General features: G+C 37.6%; 1 protein-coding gene across 2 annotated transcripts in view; it reads right to left on the reverse strand.

Moving 5' to 3' along the window:
* Positions 1-17752, reverse strand: part of GRM7 (glutamate metabotropic receptor 7) — an 853913-nt gene that overhangs the window by 286150 nt on the left and 550011 nt on the right. For both annotated transcript variants that reach the window (XM_028518977.2, XM_036030861.1), the window contains exons 6-7: positions 13804-14004; positions 5614-5753 (exon numbers count right to left, since the gene is read on the reverse strand). In XM_028518977.2, the coding sequence (XP_028374778.1) occupies positions 5614-5753; positions 13804-14004 (341 nt within the window). The remainder of the gene's footprint in view (positions 1-5613; positions 5754-13803; positions 14005-17752) is intronic.

Raw genomic sequence — 17752 nt, forward strand, 5'->3', positions numbered from 1 at the left:
AGTGCACTCAGTACTTGAAATGCTTTGCTTTGTTCTGTTGATGAGAAGAAAGCAAACCTACAAAACTCAGTTTGCTCAAATTCCATTCTCACAGAACTTTTAACTAAACCAGAACAATTAGAATAAAGGGAAGATCATGGGCAGGTGATGTTGGATAGGATACCAACCATTGGATAAACTACCTGGGCTGTGGCCCTGGTTCTCCAGGCAGGAGTGTGGTGTCCTCTGGGTACTATATTTACCTTCTGGTTGTCTTTTCTTTTTTATTCAAATACAATTTAACAATATTCTAAAGGGCCCATAAAAAGCATCAAAGAGGTGACCTCCTATCAAGGCCCTTTATCTCACTCTAGTTAAATTACTCAGCCTCTCACAAGTCTAAACATGGTCCTGTTTATGGCTCAGCCCTTCATATCTTTTAGGTTCCATGCAATACCAAGCATAAACTCTTGGATCCACCTGAGGATTCAGGTGTCTTATCTGCTCTTTCCAACATACCATTCTCAGCATGGCATAATAGAATCAGTAATGTTCTCAATAAATGCCAAAACAAGCATATATCTCAGATCTACCTTCCATAAAAAAATAAATAAAACAAAATGCAATTTATATGGTCAATTCAACTTTCCAGGCAGCCTAAACAGAATATTTAAATTGGGTGGTATTTAGAATAGTTGGAATGAAACTATATCATTTTCTGTGAGGTTTTCAAGGCCTTTCCCTGCCCCCTATTCTCTCCTCTCTTTCTCTAATAGATTTAAAGGCCATTCACGGATTAACAACTTCATTAAAAAAATAATTATAGCCCAAAATTCTTTTTCTGAGCTATAGACATACCCATTTCATCTTATCTCATATGTTTAAGAAAAAGGCAAGACTACATTGTGGGGAGTGGGGAGAGAAAAGTCCCCTGTGGAGAGGTGACATTTTTAGACCCAATACTAGGCAGCTCACACTAATTCTCTGTTCTCCTGCTTTTCCTAGAGTTGATAGCTCAGTATGATATGATCATAAGATACCATGGGCAATAGCATTATATATGTTTGCTAATGATAAAAGGAATGAATATCTTTTCAACTTTCAATTTCATTTTCCTGGTTGCCTGGACAATTGATCCCTTTTGTTTTTGTTAGAAAAGCCCCAGCCTGTTCCTGGTTTCAATCTTGTTAATTTTTTGAGTAATTAATGTTAGCTTCTACAAGACACAAATCCCCAAATCTCTGGGGCTTATCCCAATAAAAGTGTGTTTCACAGCTCAGAATCTGATGCAGTTTGGGCAGCTCTCTAAGAACTGTCCCCTCTAAATGGTGACTGAGGAATCCAAATATCTTCCATTTCCTAGCCACACTGTTTGGGACACATGGTTTTCAAGGTCCCAGCAGCAAGGGAAGGACAAGGTAAAGGAAGTACATCAGCTCTTAATTATCTTAGACGAGAAGCGATACTCATGATTTCCTTTCTAACTTATTTGGCTTGAATTAATTCCATGGTTTCAACCTAACTGCATAGGGACTAGGAAATTTGAAAAAGAATTGGGATATTTGTTGAACATTAATTATTTCCTCCATAAAAGATATATCTTCAAAGTAGAGCTAGAGGATTTGGTTATGGATGGACTGTAAGAGTATGAGAAGTAGAATGCCAAAGATGATTCCTAAGATTTGACCTGCATCATTTCGGGGGCTGTTGGGACAAGTACAAACCTGACTTTAATAGCCTTCAAAATGGGCTTTTGTTTACCTGTAGCCATGGCTGCTATTTCTTGGTAATGTTATCTATACTTGATTTATGGATATGATGATGTACCTGTTTTATATCTCCTTTTAGTTTGGGGGGAGAAACCTAAATTGGGATTCTTAAGTTTACCCTTCTCACTCACAGCCAAAGTGCCATCAACATTACACAGTGACACCTTAGAGAGGCAAATATTTGGGCCTCTTCCCACTTCCAGACCTTCTTTATCAGACACTCTGGGGGTGAGAGGCCAGCAGTCTGTTTCTACAAGCCCTCTGGATGATTTGGTCCCACCCTGCAGTTTGAGAACCTCTTCACTAAGCCATCCTATTTTAGCTTGACAAGTACAACAGACTTATTTGACATTTCTATGCCTATTCTTGCCTCTTCGAATTCATTACCTTCCCAGCAGACAGCGTAATTTTTATTCCTAAATTTCATGCAATCAATCACTCCCTTGCTTAATATTTCTAATGACTTAAATGCATTTGTAATAAAATTTTAAAATAATTATCATGGCTTATAAAAAGACCGTATGCTCTGGCTCTTACCTATTGCTTCAGCTCCTTCTGCTCTCCTGTAGTTATGCCACTGTCCCTGTGCCAGTCTTCTGACCTGCTGGGTAGATCCCTCATACTCCTCACATTGCCCACTTCTCATCCAGTAGGTCCCTCTCCACCTCCATTATACTCTTTTCCTCCACATTGCTTATTACACTTTGGAACTTCCACACACATGTCTGTTTATTTGTTTACCACCTAACTTCATGCTAGATCATTGCATATGGGAGAACAGGGACCACATTTGTTTTGTTCTACATTGTGTACCCACTCTCATAATGCATATCACATGAGAGGTGCTTTTAACAACAACAACAACGAAAAACCTCACATAAAACAAAAACTTGTTAAATGGCTAATCAAATACAATTCTTATGTAGGATAAAATACAAAACAAACAAACAGAATAATATTAGTGTTGATGTTGGTTCTTAAAAATAGTTTGCTTTGAAACTCCAGGTATTGTCTGAAGTTGGTGAAGGCTGGTTGGGAATTCTCGTGTGTATGGACAAATTACACTTGCTAGAAATTTACCTCTGGTGCAGGGGTTGTACTAGAAATGATTAATGTGTTATTTAATCTCCTGGGTCATGTAATAGCCCTGAGTACTTCACTTCTTACCACAAACCTTGATCCTCTGCCTTTAGTGCTGGCTGGCACACCTTTGTATCACTCAGGCAGCACACAATAAGAAAACACTTCTGGTATGTCAGCAAGGTTCTGCTGCTTTGATGGTGCTTTTGATGACTACCCCTTGGGTTTTACCTATTAGGTTCTGGCTGTTTATTCATTTTGCTTTAATTTTCTCTTTTGCTTGGAAAAAGTGCCTTCAGTTCAGAATACTTTTAGCTTTTTGTTTGGTTTTAGCCCTAGCATTCACCTCAGCTACAGCTGGCACTTGCTGTCCAGCTCCATCCATTCTTGGGTGACAGATCACAAACCTTCAGATCCAACATTTGGGTTAGCTCACCTGGATAATGGACCTCAGGAGAGAGAGAACTAGACAGGTACAAGCAGGGCAAGGCAGGACAATATGCAAATGAAGTAATTGGCTTATGCTTACTTTACTAACCCCCAACCCCCTTATGCACAATCCTCCATTCTTAGAATCTATGACCCAAACCCCATGACCCTCAAGACATCAATTCCATATCCCACTGTCAAGAAGCCTTGCTCTCAGGAATTTCCATAGTACATAGTAAGGTATTAACTATTAAAGGTTACTGATAAAGAAGCACTTTCCAGCTTTGGAAGAGACATTAGAAGGAATTACTGGGAACAGGGATTGTGATGGTTCATTGTATGCACCAGCTTGACTGGGCAATGGGGTGGATATTTGGTTAAAATCACTCTGGGAATGTCTGTGAGGATGTTTCTGGATGAGATGATCATTTTAATTGGTAAACTGAGTAAAGCAGATTGCTTTCCCAAAGTGGGTGGGTCTTCGGTAAAGACTTAAATAGAACAAAAAGGCTGTGTAAGAGAGAATCCAATTTTTCCCTGTCAATTTTTGAGTTTGAACATCAGTCTTCTCCTGACTTTGGAATCAGACTGGAACTTACACTCTTGGGTCTCCAACTTGCGGATTGCACATCTTGGGAAGTCTCAGCCTTCAAAACAGTGTGAGCCAATTCCTAAATATCTATCAGCCTACCTACCTACCTATTGGCTCTATTTCTCTGGAGAACTCAGAGTAATGTCGTGCCCTCCTGGACAAAAAAAAATTGTGTGATTCTATAGCATAATTTCAAGGTATATTTATGTACCTGGCAAGCCCTACCCAATGCGCCCAACAACAGTGACCCTGGTGAATGTCATCCACAAGCTCAGTGCCACAGGGAGGGACCTGCTGCAGAACCTGTTGAAATGTAACCCTGTTTAGTGCATCTCAGCTGAAGAGGCCCTGTAGTGCACCTGCTTCTCCAACTTCTGCTCCCACCCCAAGTCTCCAGGACCCTGGCCACCAGGTGGGGCCTGGCCTATTTAATTACCTTCCTGGGTAGAGAGGAAATGTAGGGGATGCTTGATGTGCTTAACTCCAGGTGTTCTGAGCCCAGCCACAATGGAGGTGGCCCAGCCTGTGTTCTTTATTCCCTGGGAAAGTTGGTATATCCATTTAAAATTAATGATCATTCCAAAATAGGGTATTGTAAGTATTATTAGAAGCACACTGTTGAACATTCAACTTAAAATATTAAGAATGAAAAAAGATGGCCTTACAATTGTCAGCTAACAGCAAGGCAAGAAAATTCAAACATAACATCAACAACTTCAGCAGAGTGTAAGTGATAATCAGACAAGGCCATTCCATGACTATGGTGGAACAAGACAAAAAAAAAGGCCATTCTGCCATTAAGTCTGAAACTAGATAGAAGCAAGGACAAAAATGCCTACTGGTTCTTCGTTAATGAAAACTCACACCTAAATTTCATCTTCCCATCTTCTAAGTAAAAGTCACCAAGACATATAATCAGCAAGTTATTTCTACTTCCTAAGAGAATCCAAACCAAAATGGGACCCAGCTTCCCTAAACCTGCTTAAATCACTCAACTTAGCCCAAAGCTTACCATAAATCCCATTCCATCTCCTTCATCCTAAAGACCCCAGAGTTTTGCTGGCAGAAGCTTGTCCTTTATTCAGCATGTTAAATAAGCCTAACAGTGTTTGACTACAGATGAACTCCTGATGGTTCTTCCAGGTGGTCTTTGATATAACCACACACAAGGAAGTGGCTGCTCACTCATGGTTGCAATTAACAGAAAGAGGACGAGGTTATGGAAATGGCTAAAGCTGCAGTTACTCAGAGAGTCTTAATATAAAACAAAGTGACTCACTAAAATGCATCAAAATAAAAAATACACCAGAAATGAAGGAAAGAAGGAAGGAAGGAAGGAAGGAAGGAAGGAAGGAAGGAAGGAAGGAAGGAAAGAAGGGAAAGAGGGAGGGAGGGAAGGAGGGAGGGAGGAAGGGAGATGGGTAGGTAGGTAGATCTGACCAAGAGGAGGATCTTGTGACAGTATTAAAGTATTAGCTGGTAACTTGTTTGTTAAGCAATCCAAGCCTCAGATTAAACAAGATTACTCACATAGGTGCTAGTATAATGTCCGATATAATCTCAGCACATATTTCCTATCATCCTCTATATCATCATGAATGTCATCACTATCACTGCTATATTACTCAGTCCTTGCTGACACTTATAACAAGTTGCATGTTCACTCATGTATGCACAAGTAAACAAAATCATTTGCCTATTGAGTAAGTTAAAAGCCTGTTAATTCATCACACAAGCAAAGGGAGAGGGAAAAACAGAACTCACATTGAGCTGAAGTTCATCTGTCCACTGTCCAATCAGACGATAACCAGGGTTTGTGGTGTTTGTTGTCTGGTACTGAAAGATGTCATACCTTCCTGGTGCATCTCCATTCTTGTTAAACATTACTGGGGTGCCAGCACTACCTGAGGAAGATAAGAAAATGACGGATTTTAGAGTTAATCAAGATTCCTTGTCTCTCGTGCCACTGGTGATGGTCTAGAGACATGCTAATAAACAACGTAGCTAGTACATAATCCAGTTGTTTAATAGGTTCCCCCAAAATGGTCCCTAAGACTCATGGGCAAGTCATCACTATGGCCTACAGATGCCACTTATAGGAGGTAGATGGACAACCTGCTTCCCTTTGTGAACAGTCCTATTCCTCAATATTTATTAATATTTTATTCTTAACTTTTTATTGTGAAGAATAAAAATAAATGAACTATTTCACAGACAACCTTAAGCTTATTATTTTTTAGCTAATATTAAAATATTGGCTTATAACTTGTTTGTTAAGCAACACAAGCCTTAGATTAAATAAGATCATTCATATACGTGCTAATATCATGTGGTCAGTAAAGAACTATTTATAAAATAATAAATAAACAAATACATAAACTTAAAAAGGGGCATGCCAGGGAATTAAAAAAATATATACAAGCAAACAAGCAAAAAAAGTTTACTTAAAAAGTACCTGGATACAGATTGCATTTATAAATAGTTTTGGATAATTATTTCTAAATTACCCTATATGATGATACACAGTCAAAAATGCTTAGCAGTGTACATGGTATGCATTCAATAAATGTTAGTTTCTCAGTCTTCCGTCTGGGTGTTATGACTTTAAAAATGTTTATCTTAAAAGAAAACCAGTTATTTTGGCAGAATTAGATATTGAAGTCAATTTAAAAAGGTTAATAAATTTATTGAGAGTATGTTAGAAAGATAGAGAGTAAAATATAGAGAGAAAGAAAGAAAAGGACATATGTCTTTTGAAAGTTGGATATGAGTGAAAAGTCCCTTAACGTTAACAACGTGGAGCAACTGGCAAACCATATACAGAGGATGAAACTCATGAAACTCATGAGTTTTGGTTAGTTTCAAAGGAATTGCCAAAATTTTGGTCCCTGAGTACAATTTCTCTCCCTTGGATCCCTTGGAAGCAGGATAGATATCAGTGGTCTAAGGCTGTGTGCCTGATACCTGCCCTGCCTTTAGGTTAACACTTAATCAATATTCCTTGTAATAAAGAAAGCTCTATTTCCTGTCTTTTACAAGGAAATTTACAGATAGTTTATGAGCTGAAACCAAATCACTGAGAACAGAAGTTCATCTTGCTATTTTGGGAGAAGAGGATGAAGCACTTTTATACATCATAAATTGAATTCTGATTGTAAACTGAATACTGATAGTGGCAGAGCTCTGCATCTGGTTAGCAAAGTCATTAGCTTCTGCAGAATTTGGGCCAAGGTGGCATTTACATTAATGATCTGGATGAAGGAAAAACAAAAGCATGTTAATGGAGGGAGAGAGTATAGTTAAAACAGTAAAGAGGTGCCAGTGCTTAAGAAGCAGGCAGGATGGTGAACGTTGCCCCACACAAGTGATCACTCAGCTCAAGAAAGGAGTCAGAAAAAGGGGCCAATGAAAGGAACAGGAGGCATACAAAGTGGCAATCCTGTGCTGAAAGGGACCACCACTGAGAGGGGTATCCAACATAATCACAGAATACAGGGGCAGTTAAAGAACACACCATTTTACTACTGTCAGGCACAGGATTTTATGACATTTCTGGTATTAAAATGAAAAAAAAAATCAGAGCTCTAGTAGGCTGAATAATGGTTCTGTAAATATGTCCATGTGTTAATCTCCAGAACCTGTGAGTGCCACCAGTGATTACTTAATCTATCACTGAGGTAGAGGGATTATCATGGACAATCTGGGTGGATCTAGTATAATCATTACAATTCTTATAAGTCAAGAGAGGCAGTAAGTCAAGAGAGGCAGTAAAAGTCAAAAAAGGGAGGAAGAGGCGTGAGGATAAAAACAAGAGTTTGGAGTGATGAGAGGAAAGGGTCATTGCCAAAGAATGCTGGTGGCCTCCAGAAGCAACATAAGGCAAGAAATTCTCTCCGAGAGGCTCCAAAAGGAGCCAGCCCTGTCTTTACCTTAAGCACAATGCAGGGATGATGTGTCAGACTTTCTTCTGAACTACATAGTTATAATAAATTTGTGTTGTTCGTACCATTACATTTATCATTCTTTTTTGGGAGTAGCCATAGGAAACTACTATAGAGCTGGAGGACACAGAACATTACACTTCCTAATTTTACAGATATAGTACTTAGGTTTAGAAAGGGGCAGTCATTTGCCCCAGGGTCTCTCAGCTAATTAGAATAGTGTTTAGTAATTGGCTTTGGAATCGCCTAAAACAGGGGTGACCTTTATTAAATTATTCAATCTTCATCTACATCTGATTGTCGCTAATGATATTTTTCTCATAGTGTTGGTAAGGAGTAAGTGTATTATCTCTCTTTATATACACAAAAGTTCCATGCCTTTTACATAAGTGCACAATCAATGATAATGATATTTTATAGTTTTTTAAATAGTTTTTATGTTTTATCATTTTTTTTATTTGCTGTATCTCAGGACCAGAACACATGCCTTCAGTTATCCAGACTTTTAAATGCATTGAAGTTAACTTCTCTAAGGGGTATCTAATTTCAATTTCTCTATCAGTGTAAGCATTTTTTTTTTGCTTGTTTGTTTTTAAACAGCAGGCAAGGGCTCACTAAGAGTGGGCACTGATCTATGAGCAATGTAGATCTGGTCTCAATAGCTTGAGTCAGTGGCTGAATCTGTGTGTGGCCAAAGGCATTGTATTAATTTGTTTCATCTACATTGTACCTAGACACCTTCCCTGTAGCCCACAAAGGTACCCGCTGTATCACAATAAGATCTCTGAAACCCTCTTTTATAGGAATCAGCAGGAGTCTTTCTAGTATAGAATGTAAAAAAGTAACAAAAATAATTTTTTTAATATTGGCTTTCTTCTTTCAGTGAGCCTTCCAAGTATATTTGAGCAGAATAAACAAAATCTGAATTTCACATGCTGTTAGCAAGAAAAGAATCCTATCATTTCACAGGAAAACATTAATATTCAGATACCTTTCTTTTCTCTCACATTAGGTACTAGGATTTATAGTTGTGATTTGCTGTAATTGTACAACTTCTAGTCATTAAATAATATGACTTGAGCTTTCATAGTCTTTGAGAGGAGGGAAGATGAATATTGTAGGCCTGGGGCTCCAAAGGATCTCAGGCTCACCAGATAAATATTCATCAGAATGGGACACACCATCCAATCATTCTCCCTTCTTATAATCTGTTAGGAGAAATGACTCTTGTAATGCCCTTTCCATTCTCATTAAAGTTCATGCTTAAAAAAAATTAAGACAGAAGAGCTGAATACTTTAAGTGATGACTTGTAATAGTGTATTACATGGCTTTGACCTTTTTGATGGATTCTATAAAGCAGATGGATTATTATTTCCAGTTATTTTTTCACAACATCTTTTAAACAGCATGCCTGAATCTCTTGAAAGAGAAAAAAGGGGGCTAGGTTCAATGAAGTCTATACAGGGGTGGGCAAGGGTAGGTTTACATGATTTATAAATAATTTATAAATAATAAAACAAGGAAAAACTTGCATATTCACAACTGTAAACCTACATTTGCCCACCCCTGCATTTAAAAAAATAATAATCAAAGCAGTCCAGAGAAGAAAAAGAAGTTATCAAAAGAGAAGTGACCACCTGCAGAAATGTCTACAGGTATCCAGGCCACAATGCAGTTGCACTGCACTTGTCAAGGAACAGGGTCACTTGACAAGGTAGGGTACAGGTTTGATGGATCAGAGTGCTGAATGAAGTCCTTTCTTCCTGTTTAAAGAAGGATCTAGGATCCAGATTGCTCAGATGACCAAACAACCCTTCCCATCAACATATCTGCAAGTTTCCTTTTTTCATTTTACCACCCCATCACAGATTCCATGACACTGCATTGATTTATGCTCTATTTACCTGGTGCTACTCAGCCAACTACCCTAAAACTTCTCACTCCAAACAATGACAGCATGTATTTTGCAATTTGGACAGAGCATGGGGACAACACCTCTCTGGTACACTCATGTAAGTCAAGCAGCTTGAAGCCCACACACTTTACAGTTGATGCCAGCTGTCATCTAGGACCCCAGCTGGGGCTATGGCCACCCACATGTGGCCTGTCCATTTAGCTTCTTGGCTTTCTCCCAACATGGTAGCTATGTTTGCAAAACAAATGTCTCAAGAGAATGAGGCAAAAGCCCTATTAACTTGTATGCCTTAGAATTTACAGAGTGTCACTCCTGCATTAGTCACAGGCTCACTCAGATTCAAGAAGAGAATTCACTCAGGAGAATGTAGATCTCACCTTTTGAAGGAAAGCTAACTTCATGTTTCAAAGAAAGCACATGTCATGTGCCATCTTTACAAAATATACTGCAACCCAGATCATCTCCTGGAAACTAATAAATCTAGGTACAGACATATCTAAGCTTAAATATGTCATTACATAGCAATTTTTTGTTTGTATCCAAGGAAACAACTTTGTTAATAGGCCAATGTAGATATAACAAAATCAAATTTAAGCTCAGGTCATTGCATTGATTTGGGATGCAGAGAAAAACATGGCTAGAAGTGGTGAAGGTAAAATAAGTCATTAGTCATTTTTTCTCATGGTGCATAAGAAGTTAAGTCCTAGCTGAAACTGTAGCAATATTTTCAGGGCATTCATTCTATTATAATTTCCTAAATTGGTGTTTTGATAAATGTGGTCAGAGTTATTAAATTAGTCTGGAACAAAATATGTAGGGGTACAGAAAATTTTGTATTAAAGCAAGAGAAGAGAACAATTAAGTTTATTGAAACCAAAAAAAGTCAAAATCCTACTAAAACATGCTAAAGAAAGGCTAAATTTTGCACAACAGACTAGAAAGAGGCTTGGTTTTTAGCTTTGTCTCCATCAATTTCTAGCTGTGAAGTCTTGGGCAAAATACTTTTTCCTCTCTATTATTTGATTTCTTTATATAAAAATCAAGGAACTGAATGAGTGGAAAATGTCATTTATTTTCACTAACAGTCACTCACTTAAAGTGATGTGGAATCCATGAATTAAATCTAACACAGGTTCTGGATTTTACTGAACTGTTGAGTCTCAACATCCATGAATGTCACAGTGTGCCAGGAGCTGGAGGTCTCCTGGCTGTTCATATGGCCAGAAAAAAATCCTCAGAGAAAAGGCAATTATGTTGAGCACAGGTATAACTGCAATGACAACAAAGAGAGAAAAACAACTGATCCTGCCTGTGAACTCCCAGAGACCATTCATTCTAAGATGACAAAACATCAATGAAGTAGTCAGCACTTCCTCTCAGAAACTTAGAGGGGGCAGACTGTGGAGTTAGGGGTCCATGGTACCAATTGTAGATCATCACTACCTAGGTGTATGGTTTTGAATTGCATGATTCTTACTTCTCTGTAAATCAGTCTCCTTTTCTTTTTTCACAAGTTGTTTTCTTTTGAGATTTTATTTTACTTATTTTTAGACAGAGTGGAAGGGAGGGAGAATAAGAGGGAGAGAAATATCAATGTATGGTTGCTTCTCATATGACCCCCACTGAGGACCTGGCCCACAATCCAGGCATGTGCTCTGACAGGGGATCAAACTGGAGACCCTTTGATTTGAAGCCTGTGCTCAATCCACTGAGCTACACCAGCCAGTGTCCTTTTGGTTTTTTTTAAAGGGTAAATCATAGTATCTACATCATGTTGATTTCTTTTTTTTTTAATTGTATTTATTGGGGTGACATTGATTCACAAAGCCATATGGGTATCAAGTGTACAACTTGAACGTCATTTGTACACTGCATTATGCACCCATTGCCCCAAGCAATGTCTCTTTCCAGCACGATTATTTTCTACTCCTTTGTACACCTCCACCTACCCTTTTCGCTAGGCTAATACTACATTGTTGTCTGTATCTATGTGAGATATATATATATATATATATATATATATATATATCACAGATATATACATATATCTATATATATCACAGATATATTTATCTATATCTATATCTAGGTATAGATAGATATAGATGATATAAATGAGATAGAGATAGAGATATATAATTAAATAGGCTAACACAGGAAAGTAGCAAAGTAGCACAATTTCTGCCACACAGTAGTCCTTCAATACACCTAGGCCCCTTGTCTTATCAGAAGCTCAGCAACTCTGGCTCCTCAATGGACAAGCCCATTTTGACATGATGAGTCTGCAAGCACTATCTGGAAGAAGAATGAGGGAAGAATCACCAAGAACATTCTCAAAACAATTATTTGGTCACTTGTGTAAGAATGGTTATGCATATCTGTGAACTGGAATACAAAGCCCAGAAAGTGGGCCCAGCTAATATAATTTAGTGTTTGATAAATAATGAAATTTATATGTGTTTGGTTCTGGGAAATGAGTTATATCTTTTAGGAGATTCTGTAAGATCAGAAAGAACTACAAAAAGAAGATCATTTATAGTTAAACTAGTTTCTGGCTTTAAACATAGTCATATTGTCTCGATCTAAACTAGAAAAGTGTTTATCCCCAAATTGCGTGTGGTTCTTTTTCATCCAAATACTAGGTAACTCCTGGAAGGTTGATATAATATTGTGGGTTTAAATGGGTTGTTATTTATAAGCAGAGAGCAAGAAGATTTTCTTTAACCTTAATATAATTATCTGAGCCAGGAAATTAATATTGATATATTACTACTTAAAACTCATCTGCAAATTTTATTAAAATTTCTCCACTGTCTCACTAATGTCCTTTTTCTGGCATAGGATCAATTAATTTTTCCACATTGCATTTTGCAGTAATGTCTCCTTAATCTTTTAGAGTCTGGAACAATTCCTTCATCTGTCTTTCTCAGGATGTGGATACTTTTAAAAATATATATATTGATTGATTTTAGAGAGCGGGAGAGGTGGAGGGAAGGGGAAGTGGGAGGGGAGAGAGAAGGGAGGGGAGAAAGAGAGAGAGAGAGAGAGAGAGAGAGAGAGAGAGAGAGAATGAATCATCAATTTGTTGTTCCACATATTCCACTTATTTATGCAGTCATTGGTTGCTTCTTGTATGTGCCCTGACTAGGGTTCCAACCCACAACCCACAACCTTGTCCTATTGGGGTGACACTCTAACCAAGTGAACTATCCAGCCAGGGCTACGATGTGAATACTTTTGAAGAGTACTAGCCAGTCATTTTGTAGAGTGCCCATAAAGATGAATTTGTCTATGTTTCTTTAGGAGCAGATTGGCACTACATATTTTTAGCAATAAGACCTCGGAAGTGATGTTGTAACTTTCCCCCATGTTAAGGTTTTAAGTCTGATCTGTGTCTGAAAGCCTGAGAACTAGGAGCAGGAAGAGATGGATGTCTCAGTCCAAGCAGAGGGAGAGTGAATTTGCCCTTCTTACTGCCTTTTGGTTCTCTTCAGGGAGGGACCCACTTTGGGGAAAGCCTTCTGCTTTACTTAGTTCCAAAACACCCTCATAGACACACCCAGAAATACTGTTTTACTAGCTATCTTATCATCACTTTTTCCAGTCAAGCTGACTCATAAAATTAACCATCCTATGTTATAAAACAAAACTCAATACAGCAATAAATAAACTTGACTATATTACAAATTCAAAACAGAACCACACTGAATGGGGTGAGGAAGAAAAAAAATGCAAGTAATTTTGGAAGACAGTGTTTGACAAAATATTATAAGACTGAAGACAAAAATAACTGTACATAGTTGGTGTACAATAACTAATAAATTTGTGTGTTTTTCACCACTGTGAACTTATATTCACTGAGAAAAATTTTTTACTTCATATAAAAACTTATTCGAAGGAAAGGAGGAAAAACCCCGTATTATTTATTCATTCATTCACTTACTACTCAGCCATTCATATATCGATTTAATCATTTGAAATTATAAAATCAACTAGGTTTCGAAACATACTCAAGAGTAAATAATCATTCAAGATGTAACCTATGAAACAGAATGCCAACACAGGATTTCTAAAAGCATAAATGTTTGGAGACTCACCGTTGAAATTAACGTTGCGGATGTACTTCAACAACTTCTTGCCCCCAGCTTGCTCCATCTCTGGACAGACGCCCCGGTAGTCAGCACAGAGATCCTTGTTCATGTGATGCAGGGCATGGGCCATAGCATAGACTGCATCAATCACAAACTGAACTTTCCCCTCCTGCTCGTAGTTGGAATCTTTTCCAATTCTCTCCTGCCCTACACATCAAAACCAGAAACACACACACAGATTGGTGTTGAGTAGAATGTCTAAATTTGTATTTCCTTTCATACACTTCAAGCAAACAATGTTTTGAGGAACACAACAGTGCAAGCCACATACCTACATGTGACTACCATGTTACATAGTTTTTAGTAGTTGACTTTGGAGCCTATCACATTAACTTTTCCATAAGTATTAGACAAACTTCAGAGGCAGCACTCCAAGGATTAGCCAATACACTGTTAAAAATACAGTGGTTCCTTAGAATTGAGGGATCACTGGGATTAGAACCTGGGATTCCACATTCAAGTCTTCAAAGCTCACTTACTCAAGAAAGGTGAGAGGCCTGAAGGAAAATGATAGAAAACAAACAAAATTCCACACCAAACTTATTACCCTCTTCTGTATACCTACTTCACCTCCTGTGTTTTGTCTCAGTTGTTGGAGTTACTAGCAAGTCAGAAACCTGGGCTAGAAAACCTGGTGTAATTTTTCACTGTTTCCTGTCTCCCACTCTCCACTGCCACATACATATAGCTAATGAATAGCCAAGTTCTATTGATTTCGGCTGCATTACCAATGCCCTAGTTATGCACTTCTTCCATCAAGAGGCAATGTCACATATCTCCCTTTATCTATTTGTTTTTCCATGTCCATCTACAGAGCTAATCACCTCACATCCATGCTCCAAATTCTTCAATGGCATACCATTGCCTATGAGGCAGGATAGTAAGAAGCTAAGGGAATCCCTGGGCAAGTGTAATGGATAAATTGAGACAAGCAAATTAAACAAGGCCAAACAATTTGAATAACTTATAGCCAGCTGGTGAATCAAAGACCTTATCTACCCTAACCAAGGACACTCAAGAGCAAAGAGTTTATACCTCTCCTCCCTAACCAGAGAATAAATAGCTTAAATCACCCTGGTTGGGGAAAATAGAGAACAGAGACCCGAATAATGTCATTTGTGTCGGCCAAACCCAAGAATAGATAAAGTCGGGGGAACAAATAAAAAAGAAAAAAGAAAAAACCCATTAGAGCCAGACAGACCCAAGATAAAAGTAAAGCAGTAAAGTTGACCAGAGAATAATCTTAAACTCCCCTATATGCTCATTTTGATGCATCGGTACATTAAAAACACAACTGGAAAGCTGATAAATATTCTGCTGTAACCCTCCTTTAAAATTCTCACTCACAGAAGAGATATAAAACACCCAAAACAAAGGATATTAGTTCAGACTCCTCTAGAGCTTGCCCATGCCACTTTTGGGGCATGAATGATTTTACTTCCTTCTAAATTTTAAGGGTCTCCACAAGACTTGCAAACAGGAGCAGCAAGCAGCAGTAGCTCATCCTGGGCTTACCCCTGATTCTGTCTCCAAGGCCTCCTTTTCTCTGGCTTCCCAGTGAGCTAACTGCTGCCCTGCCTTGGCTCACTTCTTTCTGATAATGTTTCTAGGGAGCCAAAGCAGAGCACTGCCTAGTCTCTCTCCTGTTGCTTCTTCTACCCTAAGCCCTTTCTTTGCTTCACTGTTCTCAGCTTTACTAAACATACCCTCATAGTGACCTAGACTCATAAAATCTTTCCTACATGAAGTCTAGAACCCACACACTACAGGTTGGCTTAAAGCAGACTCACTCCAGGCCTGCAACCTAGGCATGTGCCCTGACCAGGAAGTAAACCAGCAGCCTTTACTTTGCAGGGCGACACCCAACCTGACTGAACTGCACCAGTCAGGGTCTTTTTTTCCCCCCCTTACATCACCAACACTGAACAAAGCATTTAGTATCTAGCAGATTCTGAGCAACAATTAAATTATTCATTCATTTTGTACATGGTACCAGGAACTCTCTTTAGACCGCTTGTCCTCCTGTGACAAATAATTATCCACAGATTGCATTTTACGTTCTGCAATAATTCCCAAATAATTCCTATGACACATTTGTGTAGTGAAGACACAACAGGAATTCTGCCACCCTAATCTCTTCCTCTATGAAGAGTGGAAGTGTTCCTGGTGGTTAAATATTTTCAGATGCATTTACTGGAGACTTTTTCAGAGCATTTAATATTATGACAATTATAATTTCCAAGAAGAAATTCAGAATTTCCCAGATTTACCTAAATTTGTATTTCTGCTTTCAGAGCCCACATCACTATAGTGTATGGCAGATACCTCTATGTTTTATGTGTACCTCATTTAAATAGCAGTCAACCTATGCTCACTGCTAGTCATTTAACCTAGGCCTTTCAGAGTGTTTAGAGTAGGATTTTTTTTTAAGATAAAATTCATCACAAATTCCTACTGCTACTTTCAATTCAAGTCCAGGACCACAGGTTTTTGTTTTTTTTTTTTCTAACCTTGACACTTGTACACCTCTACTTCCTTTCTTTGGTGAGAAAAACCCTCATTCTTAATGACACTACTATCATTATTCATTCACTGTATTCTATAGTGTAAAGGTAACATTTTTAGAATAACAATCATGTTTAAGAAGCATTCTAAGAAGTATAGTGTAATGAGCAGTCTTTTGTCTGAAGATTTTGTTTATAGATTGAGAGGTGGGGTTGCTTTATTAAAGAGTAAATTCATACGTGTTTTTGCTAATTATTGGCAAATGCCCCTTTAATGGATTTGTACCCTTATGCTTTCCTACAAAGGATGAGAGTGTTAATTTCCCCACGAGGTCACCACCCAAGTATATTGTCAAACTTAGATGTTTGTCAGATATGTGAATAATGCTACCAGTGTATTTTTATTCAAATTTTTCTTATTTTAGGGGAGGTCGAAAATCTCCCCTAAAAAATACATTGTATTTCTTTTTTGGAAAACTGTATAGTCTACCCAACTATTGTAAAAATTTTTGGTCACTTCTTTCTCTATTTTCAAAAGTTTTTTTTTAATTAATTCAACATATTAACTCCTTGAGATTAAGTTGCAACTATTTTCCCCAGATTGTCATTTTTCTTTAAATTTAAGTATGCTGTAGTTAAATTACATTGGTTTAAAACTTGGTTTCCTAAAAAAGTTATCATTTTCTTTTCTAATGGTGTCTGAGTTTTCAATCATGTTTGAAAAAGAAATGTCCCCACTTTCAGAGTAGAAAAGATTCATGTTTTCTTCTAGAACTTTTATTTTTAAGAGTTATATCTTTGATCCACTTAAAAAGTATTCTGGGTTCAGTCTGAGAAATAAATAGTTTACCTTTCCCATATAGCTATTCAGTTATACACATTAAAGCTATTCTTTGTTTTGTTATGGTTGTTTTATTATTTTTCAATTATCACAACAACTTTTAAATATAGTGCAAGTTTAAAAGAACTTTTCAGTGAACCCACCATCTAGATTCTTACATTAACATTTTCTATACTTATTTTATAAGGCAATTCATTTTCTAATATTCATTTTATATCCTACTACTTTACAAATTTCTCTTATGGTTTGTAACACTTAAAGAGGCAATCTTGAAGGCATTATGACCACTATAAAATATAAACTATGAAATGGGTTCAGGCTAATAATTCAGGAGAGCTGTTTCTAAACTGTAGTCATAAAGACATTCATCCCAGAGAGACTGCCTCAAAAAGTAATTGCAATATTTTAAATAATGAAATATTTTATTATTTGTGAAACATTGCAGGCTTTATCCTTGTTTTGGAGAGTTCCCAGGTAACTTAGCGTATTAAAGCCTCTAAGACTTAAGGGATACCAGGACCAGGAAAATGCACCCTTATATCAAGAAAAT

Source organism: Phyllostomus discolor, chromosome 7, assembly GCF_004126475.2.
Source record: "Phyllostomus discolor isolate MPI-MPIP mPhyDis1 chromosome 7, mPhyDis1.pri.v3, whole genome shotgun sequence".
In the NCBI taxonomy this organism is placed as follows: domain Eukaryota; kingdom Metazoa; phylum Chordata; class Mammalia; order Chiroptera; family Phyllostomidae; genus Phyllostomus; species Phyllostomus discolor.